The sequence below is a fragment of the Pungitius pungitius genome, chromosome 7 (genome assembly GCF_949316345.1).
Source record: "Pungitius pungitius chromosome 7, fPunPun2.1, whole genome shotgun sequence".
Taxonomy (NCBI): domain Eukaryota; kingdom Metazoa; phylum Chordata; class Actinopteri; order Perciformes; family Gasterosteidae; genus Pungitius; species Pungitius pungitius.
In genome coordinates this window covers 14346829-14358743 of record NC_084906.1, presented here as the reverse complement: position 1 = coordinate 14358743, position 11915 = coordinate 14346829, and the positions used below count along the sequence as shown (strand labels likewise).

The window sequence follows — 11915 nt, the reverse complement described above, 5'->3', positions numbered from 1 at the left end:
AGGATATTTATGGACCTTAGAAGTTGAACAGCACCACCTAAAGGAAAACTAATGAATGGCACATTTTGGTAGTGGGATACTGAGCGCTAACAGGAAACATTTTCATTCATTTAGCAAAACCTTTTTTTTTTTAAATATGTGACTCCTATCAGGATGCATTTATTTAAAGATTTGCCCCCTGAAATGGAACATCAAGTACACATGTATTTTTAAACATGTCAATGTTTTACTTAATATATGCAATGTTAAATGTAAAGGATATTCAATTAATTGTGAAAAGACAATTCCTAGAACATTGTAAAAGTTTGACATTAAACATATGAATAAACTGTCATATCATTAAAAGGACAGTATTGAACATATCTGGATTGTTTTGTCAATTTAAAAGATGTTGGTGTCTGCACAATGACAGCAATTCCACCTTTTTTGTAGAATGACCCCCCCAGTGATTGTTATGTAAGCCAGACTAAAGACTAAAGAAGGATTAATAACCATTAAATATCGGAATATCTGAAAATGTTGCAAAAGCAACAAATACTACCTCTACAGCCTAAAGTTACACAACTAATGCAGACATATTTGAACAATATATGTTTCCGCCCTCCAACTTTCCTTAAATCGCATCTGGGCTAATCTGAACCTGTTTATTTAAATTACACCTTTATCAACCATGTTATCATTATTGTCCATGCAAATCTACTTTTGACACCCAAATGTGCACTTGACTGATGTTACAGAATGACGGAAAATACATTTTGAATTCCCATTTATAGATAGAAGCACAGTCTAGTTGAAAAATAGGATCATTTTATTATCACCTGATGGCATTACGATTATCTCAATGTCACAAGCAACTAGTTTTTCATTATTTCAACATCGTGTCTTTTTTAGAGGCCCTCTACCTCCTACACGTAGGAACTACTTTGCCAATGCTTTTTTCTACCCGTTCTTATTTGATTGTAGGCCCGCTGACAGGAAGTGGATTGTCGGTCTGGGCTGTGTCCTTGTTAGCTGCCATAACAGGCAAGCAAATGTGCACCATATGGAAAGATGACCTAAACCGTGCTTAAATATCAGTTTTGAAAGATCTTTGTATCAACCCGCTGTTGATAAATAGCACCATGCTGCGTGTCGGGAATAAAGCTGCCTGGTAAGTTCCAATTGAATAATAGTAGCGTCACCGATACCAGAAGCTAACTAACGTTAGTTGTGTTATCTGTGCTGTGTGGTCAGTTTGACAGCTGAGGACAGCGACGCTAGCTAACGTTACCTCTTCAGTATAAGCAGTCGTCCTGTAAATCGCAATCGCTAATTAGACGCTCAATACGTTCCCTCTTCACGCTGCAACTGACATGTATTAAAAATCCACCAAATGAACCTGTTCCGCTGTGCGGTATTTTGACGTGAGCCAGGTGACGTATAGCTAACGTGCTAACAGGGGGGGTTGTGCTGCAACATTAAACATTAACATGGCTTTGTTGACATGCCTTTTACACTCCAGTATTGTATGCTGAGCTAAGCATATGATAGTAATGCACCTTAAAAATGATGGATTTACTGACTAAATATACATTTTAAATGTATACAAGTTAGTTATCAGGTTACGTTAACTTTGTTAGCATAAGATCACGTTGCCCCGATATTTGTGACGTTATCACATCTTCGACTGCGTTGTGTGGTTTTATCCTTATCTAACAGCATCGATTATTTGTCGGAGTAACCGTAGTTAGGCTGTGCACCCTGTTACCTATCAGTTGCTAACGTTACCCTCCCTAGAATATCTCATAGACTGGCTGAGTTCTCTACTCCAAGGCCTTAGCTTTACTCTGACGAAGCCAAACGGTGGGAATTAATAAGATCCATTTTAGTTTGACTCACATTTTCTTATTTCTGCTACTGATATGTCTAACACTCGTATCACAGCAACATCTGCCACCAGTACTCTGATACAAAGTATCACAGCTTAATCTCTTAGAATATATTTACTTTGGGTGTGACTGACTGGACGCTTCTACTGTGATTATATACTCTAGGGTCATGGTTTTTATTGTCAAAAGTTGAGTTTGTGTAACTTATTGTCCAATTGTTCTGTCCTCTCAGCCTGGCCTGCAGGAATCTGGTCTCCACCAACATGGGGGTGAGATTTCGGGTACCGCTGCAGAAGCTGCATCCTCTATCACGTGCCATCCACCACCGCTACTCTGGAAACACCAACCCCCAGCGACCCCCCCACCGCACGGCAGCTCGCTACTTTACCTCTATGTCACGGTTGCCCATGCGGCCTCCCAAGCCTCCCTCGGGGTCAGGGGGGCGGGGCCACCAGCAGCAGCGCAACTTCTGGGTGGCAAGCCTCGCTGCCCGCCTGCTGAGGCTCCGATACATTCTGCTGGGGTCGGCAGTGGGCGGAGGGTACACCGCTAAAAAGGTCCGTGTTCAGTGTCTCTGAAATATTCCAATCCCTTAACTAGTTTTTAGTTCTTGGTTAATTTGGATGAGGCGTTATAGGAGCTTATCGAGGATCACAATTGTGAATTTTCCTTTTTTTTAAGGGAAATATTTTTTTTCAGAGCCTAAATATATACAAAAATAATTATATTGTAAGAATTTCTTACATTAATTTATGAATGGGGTTTATTCAGAATCATAATGATTTAACATTATTTTACAAATTGTAAAATTAAGTGATACCAGTATTTTTAATACTGATTTTATATTTTAATACTTAATACAGAAGCAAGTGTTAATAAGAGCTGAGCAGTAAACAGGAAATATATAAAGACCCCCAGCGATGTTAGGCACCAAAAAAAGGTTTAGAAACTAAGAGCTATCCCCTTCCCTTCATTGTTTTAGCTTTAATGTCACACTGAGGCTCATTGAAGACAGTAGAGGAAAAACATGTGACGATAACAACTTACAACTTGGGATTTTGTCTCCAGACCTATGATGAGTGGAAGGAGATGCTCCCTGATTTTAGTGAATACAACTGGGTCATACCGGATTTCGTCTGGGAACTGAGTGAACAAATTGATCTCGGTAAGTGTTTTCATTTCAGTGTCATGATTCAAATGTGCCAATACTTTGTTTTGTCTTCCCAGGAATATTTTTCAGTAAGCAGGGGTGAACAGTGTTATGCATCCTATACCCCTGACCCTCTGGGTTCTCCATGTGATCTTGGTTTTGTCTTGTACCCACAGATAAACTGGCCAAAGCTCTGCCAGAGATCGAGGAAATAGCTAAATTACTTCCTGACTTTGATAAGATAGGCGAGAACTTCACTTTCCTCAAGAGCCTCCTGTCCTCTGGTGAGTGAACCGAACGTCAACTATTTTTTCACATATCATAACAATCCAGTCCAGCATCTTAAGTTTCAATTTAAGATAAAAGTATTTATTTTCCACTTCAGTTTTGTTCTCTGCTATTATTTAAAATACCCAAAAATTTCAGCTGAGTGCACTATTGATGCTTAACGTGGGGCATCCGTGGAAGAGACGCAATAACATTGATTTAGAATGATGAAAAAATCATAGGAAATAATCTTCTTTATGCCCTAAATTTCTGCTTTTCTGCACCACTTAATTTCATGGTCACCATGTGGTTTTCTAGGCATGCTAAAACACCTTGCATCATGTTGAAAACATTACAACAGTATTTTTACACATACACACACACACACACACACACACACACACATATATATACATATATATATATATATATATATTTAAAACATTATCTAAAACACATGAATGCCTAGTACGACATCATAGTGGTGGGTTAATTTGCTTATAGCATGTAGTGGGGCACAAATCCCAACTGTACCGTCACTCGAAGCTCCCGCACAGCTGCAACCTTTTCAAAACTCATCATTTGACTGTGTCCCTGCTTTGAACACCATCCCTCTGCTTCTGTCTGTTATGATTTTTTATCTTGTGTTGTTCTTCCTTTCTCCTCCCCCTCCCCCCTCATCCCTGCTGTCCTCCTCCTCCACGTTCTTCACAGGTGTGAGTTTGGGTAGTGAAGTCAAAGGAGCTTCTGGTCTGCATCTGTTGTTAGGTGTGTACACCCCACACTGTAGCGCTGCCTCCTCCCCTCTACCCCACTGCCACTCTCTGAGTAGCGGCACAATACTGGTATGCTTGTGGTGCCTGTGGTTTCCTGCTCGCCATGGTTCGCCTCTAGAGGAGAGAGTGGGACACATTCCCAGGACTTTGGCTCTCAGTTTGCTGACCAGTGATTGGCTGTCATTAAAGGCAACGATCATGGTTAACAACGGGTCCTGTATTCAGTGAATTGTTTGACGTATGACTAGGATGGGGAGGAAGTTTCATCTTGGATTGCATAATTAGATGAATGTGGTTATCTAAGCAGACTTAGAATTTTACTCTTGGCTGACATCTGTTTACTGGTGTAAACTCCAACCTCACTCTTAAGTTTGACCTCTTCTATCTGAAAAAAAAAGAGTTAAATAGTTAAATAACATTTTCTTGTTCCTGGTCTTAAATACAGACCCAGTTTAGTTTGTCCTTTTCCCCTTTTGAGTCTCTATGAACTGACTGTGTGTGGCTGTATAATGTATGTGTGGTTTTGCCTCCTTTGACTTCCACCCTTTCTCTCCCCTGGCGTATATGGGTGGCTTTCTTAATTGTACTCACATTAACTAATATCTGGGGTGATCTCAGCCTGCTTTTGGTTGTTTATTACATCAAATGTTTGGAAAACGCACAGAAAAAACAATTCACATGAAGTTACAAATGTATTCTAAATATTTGTCGGCATGCCAAATGGTTGTAAAATAATTGATTAATAATAGATATATAAGCCTAATTTGATTTAAAGTCTATCACTCTTCTGGTATATGGAAATACCTCTATCTTTCAAAATCATTTGTGCAGACACTTTGTCAGCTCACACACCTTCTGTGAGTCATAAAACGTGTTTTTTGCTCTACTTAACCTCACGCCCTTTTATGGCTGAGGAAAATAGGTTTAAAGTTTGAAGTCCTACATTTCATCTAGTGGACTCGGGTACAGCATTTGACTGTTCACATCACATTGCACTGTTGTACGCATATTTTGAGATTTGCTTCAATAAACTCCAAACTCAAATATTATAACGGTACTTTTTTACTCTTCCTGAAACTAATTACACAGTATATATCAATGAATTCTTTAAACAATCAAAGCATCACAAAATACAGAGTTTGGTAGTTTGACATTTCTGGTCATAGAGTTTGACCGTCAATGTGTATGTGAAGTGCAATATATGTTTTATTTACCTATATGTTCAAGGCCGTGCAAGATTTCCAAACATTTGAAATGTCAATCATTCACTTAATATTCTCAACCATGTGCAGGCTTTAAATAACTCAATATCTGGCATATTTTTGCTATGCTTGTCACTGTCTTCCTAACGTTATTTATTTTCAGTACTCATCATTCGAAGTCGCAGTATTGCATGGAATCTCATTCTCTGTCCTTGTGTCTCCGCTGCCAGAAACATCAGGCGATCCTCCGCTAAAAGCCACAGACTCTTCGACTGCAGCCGCACATGAAGTCAGCGACAAGCAATACAAAAAGGCAAGTTAGTAACACCTGCCGACTCAGCGGCTGCCCCCTCTGCAGCTCGGCTACCTTTCACTTCAGCAGCAAGAACTGCAGTGGGTTGGATCAAAATCCATGTTTGTATCAATCAGGGCAAATAACCATAGTCTTTACGAGCCCTTACGGGTCTCTACTTGGGGCCAAAAGTTAATGTCCTTACGTTAATATAATTAGGACATTAATATATGTGCTCACAATGCACCTTGAATAAAGTATTTGGCTTAAATGCCACATATTATGTAATACAGGCAAATGCCTGCATATTTTTGAATGTGTTTTGATTCAAGCAGTTCATCTGAATATGAATGCATAATGATTTATGAGATTAACCGCATGATTCTGATGTATATGGTTTCCCCTTACTATGTATGTTCATTCCATAGAGTTTAGGGTTACAGTTTATGCACACTGCCTTAAGTACTTGTCATGCTTAACTGTTCCACAAATCTAACTCCTAATTTTGCGAGCTTTATTTTTTACAGCAGTCTTTGGCAGAGCACTTCATATCCATATGTGTTATCTGTTTCTTGTTTATTTTGAGTTTTGTTCTTTTTTGTGACCCATTTCATTATCCCTCTCTTCGATTTTGTGTGTGTGCTTTTTACTACACGGAGTAAAGTGGTCAGCCCGAAAACATTATGTGATTGTTTGACAACATATATTTAGAAGAGCAGCGTTCATAAAAAAAAATAGATTTCTTCCTTTTCCAGCTTTTATTCTGCAATCATGTTCTCCAGCATGAGCAAAATCAAACACGGCACAACCAACTCCAATATGTTGATGTTTCACTTCAAATGAGATTGAATACAGAGCAGGAACAGCACAAAGTAAAATGAATTCATGTTGGGCCCCTGAACTAAAGCAAACCTCACAATATGTGCTCTGTGCTTTGCTCCTGATGCCAACGCTTAATCATCATCATCATCAGAGTGATGTTCAAAACCGCCGAACATCATTGTGTTGCCGCATATCGTCGCCTTGACTTGGCTTTTATTTAACATTTGCAGTAAAACCACTAAGTATGAAAATGAATTATGGTGTTGTCTGGCAAAGAGTCATCAATCGACAGTGGTGAATGATGGCGAGGAAAGTCATTGTCGTTGCCGCTGGCTGAGAGGTGCTAGTTGTGGTATTAGTCTCCTCCTCAGGCCTCAGTCTCCTTTTTTACGTGTGAGCGAGACTGACTTTTTTGGGGTGGCCCCGATGATGGGGTGCCAAGATTAACAAAGTCAAAAGACCTTGATTGTGTTAAACTTGAGCCTCGGCTGAATCATCCCTCTCCTGAGCAGCTTCTATGCTGCAGTTGAGACTCGGGTGAGCTTTTCTCTGTTGTAGCCTTTAGTTCGGATGCAGCGTTTGCCCGTATGGCTGAGCCCCGTGGCTGGTCCGTTTGTTTTTTGTTGTTGTTGCTGCTGCTGCTCCTACCTGTCTCTGACTATGACGTACCCCAGCAGGGTCTGCTTGGCGAGCTCGTTCTTATTCAGCAGCAGATCCAGCGACACGAGGAGGAGGTCCGGCGGGCTGCGGCAGCCAATAGTGCACGTCCCCCACCGCCAGAGCCTGCTCCCAGTCCGCCTCCGAACCCCAGTCCCCCTCAAGAGAAACGCAAGGTGAAGGTCCCACCCCACTTAGAACCGTCCTATCCCACCAAAGACTCCTCAAAGGTCACAGCTGCAGAAAAAACAGCTACAGACACAGTGTATTTATGGCCGTCTTGCCGAATAGGATTTTAAAGGCAGGATGATGAATCGGAAGGTTTTTTTAAATTATTTTTTTAATGATCCAGCTCTTGTCATAAGCTACTCTGGAGTACACTTTGACGTCAAACAGATTAAAAGCTACCACTGGTGGTCAGATAAAACATGAAGTTGCTCAATAACTAACTAGGTTTGTAAGAATAGAGCTGTCAGTTTGAATATAAAAAGAGAATTTAAACAAATGGATTAGTGATGCCTTCTGTTAATCCCTGATATGCAGTGTATGGTGGACACACAAGCATGAACACTACCATATAAAATTTCACAGTGGCCATTCGAAAAAAGGCAATGTTCTGCAGGAGAAAATCTTAAAACCGAAATACATACAACACATCCATTAATTCAACAACTGCTGACGCAATCTGTCCCTTTTATATTTTACAGGTGTTTGTCTAGCCCTCCACATTAAGCAACACAAATTTGATATTATGTGAAGAGCATCAAAATTAGCTGCTTTAGTTTTGTTTTTGAGGAAATCCAACAGTGGGCTCCCTGCATCACCCCGTAGTCCGTCAGGCTGAGCTTTGAAGAGAATGCATGCATGGAGCTTCATAGCCTGGTCCCAGAAACCCAGTGGCGTAGCTCAGTCTCACTCCCTCATGTGACTGGATGGATGATGATCATCATCAGCATCTTTCCATTAATGTGCAGACACACTGCATGGATTGGAGGGGTAACCGGCCGCATGGTGTGAGCTGCACTGTTTGAAGTTGCCGTGAATGGAGCCAGCTGTATTGTAACTCGAGAGTCGACTTTGCTGTCAACCACAAAGTAGAAGCCTTAATTATGTGATGTAATTATGGAAAAAATCCAACCATTTACATCCACTGTGTGCGTTCAAACATTACATAGAGGACACGGGCTTGTTTTATAGTGTGGTCTGGTGTGTCTCCACTTACCTTCTACTCCGTCCCGTTTGTTCATGTCTGCTATGTCTCTTGCTTTCTGTCCTGTCTCTCATCCTTACACACTAAGTGTACCTAATATTTAATCAAATGAGCTTTGCCCAATCATGAAAAATTAAGCTGTTATTACTAAATTAAATTTTAATTCAGCTGTGTTTTCCAGGGCTCCCTCTGTGATTTGCGCCTGTTAATGAACTATAGCTTGTTGATCGAAGCTGAGCAATACCAGAATGTATGTTTATCTGCCTTGATTTGTGTTCTTCATGCATTAACTTATATCTCAACTCTGGTTCTCTTTGTAATACAGTGTGCACGTAATGAACCTTCGTGGTGCCGGTGGGATTTCGTGCTTGTGAAGTTGCACAGTAACAGGAAGCCTTTGTTTTCAAAACGGAAGCATTAATCAAATCTTCTTGCTTTCCTCTTCTATTTTTCTACTTTTCTCTTCTAACCTTTCAACCTGTAGTCATCGGACAAAGAGAGAATAGACCTGCTTCAAGAAGAACTGCTCCGTACGCAGGTACAGTGGACTTTTTTGTTTGTTGATAAAAGCTTCTTCTAAAGGGAAAAGAACATTGTTTTTTATGATGCAGTTCAAATGTTGTTTATTCTTTAAATGCTGTATGAAATATCTGCCCAATATAGTGCCCAAAAAGTCAGATTGGATAAGATCTTTGTCATACCAGGTTTTGGGCAAAACCATTATGAGATGTTGAGTCCCAATGATTCTAGTTGTTTGATGGGATTTTACCGTTTTTCCCACAGCTAAAATATCAGCGCATGCTGGAAAGACTGGAGAAGGAGAATAAGGAGTTAAGGAAAGTGGTGCTGCAAAAAGATGATAAAGGGATTCACCAAAGGAAAGTCAAGGTGTGTTAAACACTTAAGATAAACACACCGATACACACTTTCATGGGATTTTAATGTTTTTTGCATACTTAGATAATTCTACAGGGTCATTTTTTATAAAGTTTGAGTATCAATTTATTTATTGCTTTTAGTGTATCTTGCTTTTATTTAAACTAATACTAAATACAATGTTATCATACCTTATCATCAATATTCATTGTTGTTTAAACTAATACTAAATACAATGTTATCATACCTTATCAATATTCATTGCTGTTCTCTCATCTAATGTAGAAATCCCTTATTGACTTGTATTCTGAAGTCCTGGACATCTTGTCAGACTATGATGCCAACTACAACACCCAGGATCACCTTCCCAGGGTAACGATCATAAAAATGTAGTACTACTGTTCTGAGGAAAATATTCAAAATCTTTTTTCACCAGTTTTTGTTAAATCCTCTTAACTGGATTTGCAAACTACTGTTATTTTGCTTGGATTGTGTTCACTTAATGCTGTTGTCTTTTTTTGTCCGACCCCTCACCCTCCTCTTCCTCTGTTTCAGGTGGTAGTGGTTGGCGATCAGAGTGCTGGAAAGACTAGTGTGCTGGAGATGATCGCCCAGGCCAGGATCTTCCCCCGGGGCTCAGGAGAGATGATGACCCGCTCTCCTGTCAAGGTATGCAACCGCACTGGCTGAGGTTTGTGCAAACACACCTTTTTTCTTTGAATGGCTGCATCAGAATCAACGTGGCCTGATGTGAGAGGTAAATGCGTAGGAATCCAGTGCTGGTTGGATTTCTGTCCGGGTCTCTCACAGTTGTCATCTTGTCGCTGCAGGTAACACTGAGCGAAGGCCCACACCACGTAGCCATGTTTAAGGACAGTGGCCGAGAGTTTGACCTTTCCAAGGAGGAGGACGTAAGTCGCGTATTCACCTAAGATGACCTTCAGCATTTTTTTTAGCAGTTTTCTTTTTACCTTTTGACATCATTATACCTGCCTTCTTATCCTTTTGTCCTGCAGCTTGCTGCTCTGAGGCATGAGATTGAGCTGAGGATGAGGAAGAGTGTGAAGGCGGGACAAACCGTCAGCTGTGAGGTTGGACTTAGTGCTTCCTTTCAGATCAACAAAGCAGCTCTTTACTGATTTTTACATTTGTATAGAATAGTGATGTTTATGTTTTGCTTGTCAGACAATATCCTTGAGTGTCAAAGGCCCCGGAATCCAGAGGATGGTGCTTGTTGACTTACCAGGAGTCATCAGTGTGAGTATGCGTTCTTTAATTCAAAAGGTTGTGAACAACTGTATTTGACGGTATACTGGACACTCTGTAATGTCTACACATGTACATACTTGCGTCATTACTTTTGTTTCTTGTTCTGTTTGAGCTTTGGACTATCAAAGCCAATAAAACAAACTTGTCTTCACAAATACAAACAGTTATTCATTTTTTTTCTTTTGTAATGTGTTCCTCTCCAAGACTGTGACTGCAGGCATGGCGACGGATACAAAGGAAACCATCTTTAGCATCAGCAAGGCATACATGCAGAATCCCAATGCAATCATCCTGTGTATTCAGGGTGAGGATTGAGTTTACTTTTGGCTGTCGTATATGGAAGCAGCCATTGTCTTTGTGTGCAGGCAGATGGTTTGTCAGAGGACTTAAAGACTCCTCCATTTGAGCAAAACACCTCCATCTTTCATGATTTCCTTCCTCTATGTTATGATATCTACACTATTGTCATATATGCTGTGCCCTCCTGATCTCTCTTCAGATGGCAGCGTGGATGCAGAGAGGAGCATTGTAACAGACTTGGTGAGCCAGATGGACCCACAGGGGAAGAGGACAATCTTTGTCCTGACCAAGGTGGACTTGGCCGAGAAAAACCTGGCCAGCCCAAACCGAGTAAGATGGCCTAACTGTCCCACAAATTCTATATATACTGTATACTCACCGGCCTAATAAAGTGGCCGGTGAGTGTATATCTCTCTCAAAGCATGCCGAGTGAAGCTATATGCAGCTGCTCCACAAGAGGGGGCTCTGTGCCTTTCTAACTGTTTCAATGAGATAATTTTGCAGAAGCTTGTATTACAGAGAGGTCTCTCATAAATTTCCTAAAAGTACTTTTATTTTTTTTGCATTTTAGATTCAGCAAATAGTGGAAGGAAAGCTGTTTCCCATGAAGGCCCTGGGCTACTTTGCAGTGGTGACAGGAAAAGGTAACATCTAATAGCAAATCTTCTTGCTGTATTTAACGTCACATCTTTTCATACTTTTATGCTGTGGTTCGATACGAAAAGGTTTTATTGTTATGTAATGAATCTAACATTAGATCTTTCTTCTGCTGTCTTGGGTGCAGGAAGCAGCGGTGAAAGCATTGACTCCATTAAAGACTACGAGGAAGAATTCTTCCAGAACTCTAGATTACTAAAGCAAGTTACTCTTGATTCACCAAACATTCAATGCTTCATCGAATGTATTAATTCAAAGCTGAAACTGAACGTATGTTTGAAATTAGGGACGGCATGCTGAAGGCCCACCAGGTGACAACAAAGAACTTGAGCTTGGCCGTCTCCGACTGCTTCTGGAAGATGGTTCGGGAGTCTGTTGAGCAGCAAGCGGATGTCTTCAAAGGTCTGCCTGCATTCATGGACTTAACTCTTATCCTATTGTTGACTGCTTTACATGGCTTGTTATTTGTGTGGTTGAGTGATGTTTGTATTCAATGGCGTTAACAATCCATGGCATTTAATAGTGTAAATGAACATTGTAGGGTTTTATTCAATAACTGTACAGGGAAC

General features: G+C 40.5%; 1 protein-coding gene across 4 annotated transcripts in view; it reads left to right on the top strand.

The window, feature by feature from the left end:
- Positions 1–961: 961 nt before the first annotated feature.
- opa1 (OPA1 mitochondrial dynamin like GTPase) overlaps positions 962–11915 on the top strand; it is a 30385-nt gene continuing 19431 nt past the window's right edge. Inside the window, exons 1-19 of one of the 4 annotated variants that reach the window (XM_037469305.2) lie at positions 962–1150; positions 2101–2425; positions 2937–3033; positions 3195–3302; positions 4000–4053; positions 5494–5576; positions 7055–7210; positions 8729–8782; positions 9028–9132; positions 9406–9492; positions 9676–9789; positions 9951–10031; positions 10137–10211; positions 10306–10377; positions 10594–10693; positions 10889–11019; positions 11261–11333; positions 11474–11546; positions 11633–11748. In XM_037469305.2, coding sequence (XP_037325202.1) covers positions 1122–1150; positions 2101–2425; positions 2937–3033; positions 3195–3302; positions 4000–4053; positions 5494–5576; positions 7055–7210; positions 8729–8782; positions 9028–9132; positions 9406–9492; positions 9676–9789; positions 9951–10031; positions 10137–10211; positions 10306–10377; positions 10594–10693; positions 10889–11019; positions 11261–11333; positions 11474–11546; positions 11633–11748 — 1933 coding nt within the window. In that variant the 5' untranslated portion in view covers positions 962–1121. The remainder of the gene's footprint in view (positions 1151–2100; positions 2426–2936; positions 3034–3194; positions 3303–3999; positions 4054–5493; positions 5577–7054; positions 7211–8728; positions 8783–9027; positions 9133–9405; positions 9493–9675; positions 9790–9950; positions 10032–10136; positions 10212–10305; positions 10378–10593; positions 10694–10888; positions 11020–11260; positions 11334–11473; positions 11547–11632; positions 11749–11915) is intronic. The other 3 variants (XM_037469306.2, XM_037469307.2, XM_037469308.2) reach the window with 3 other exon arrangements.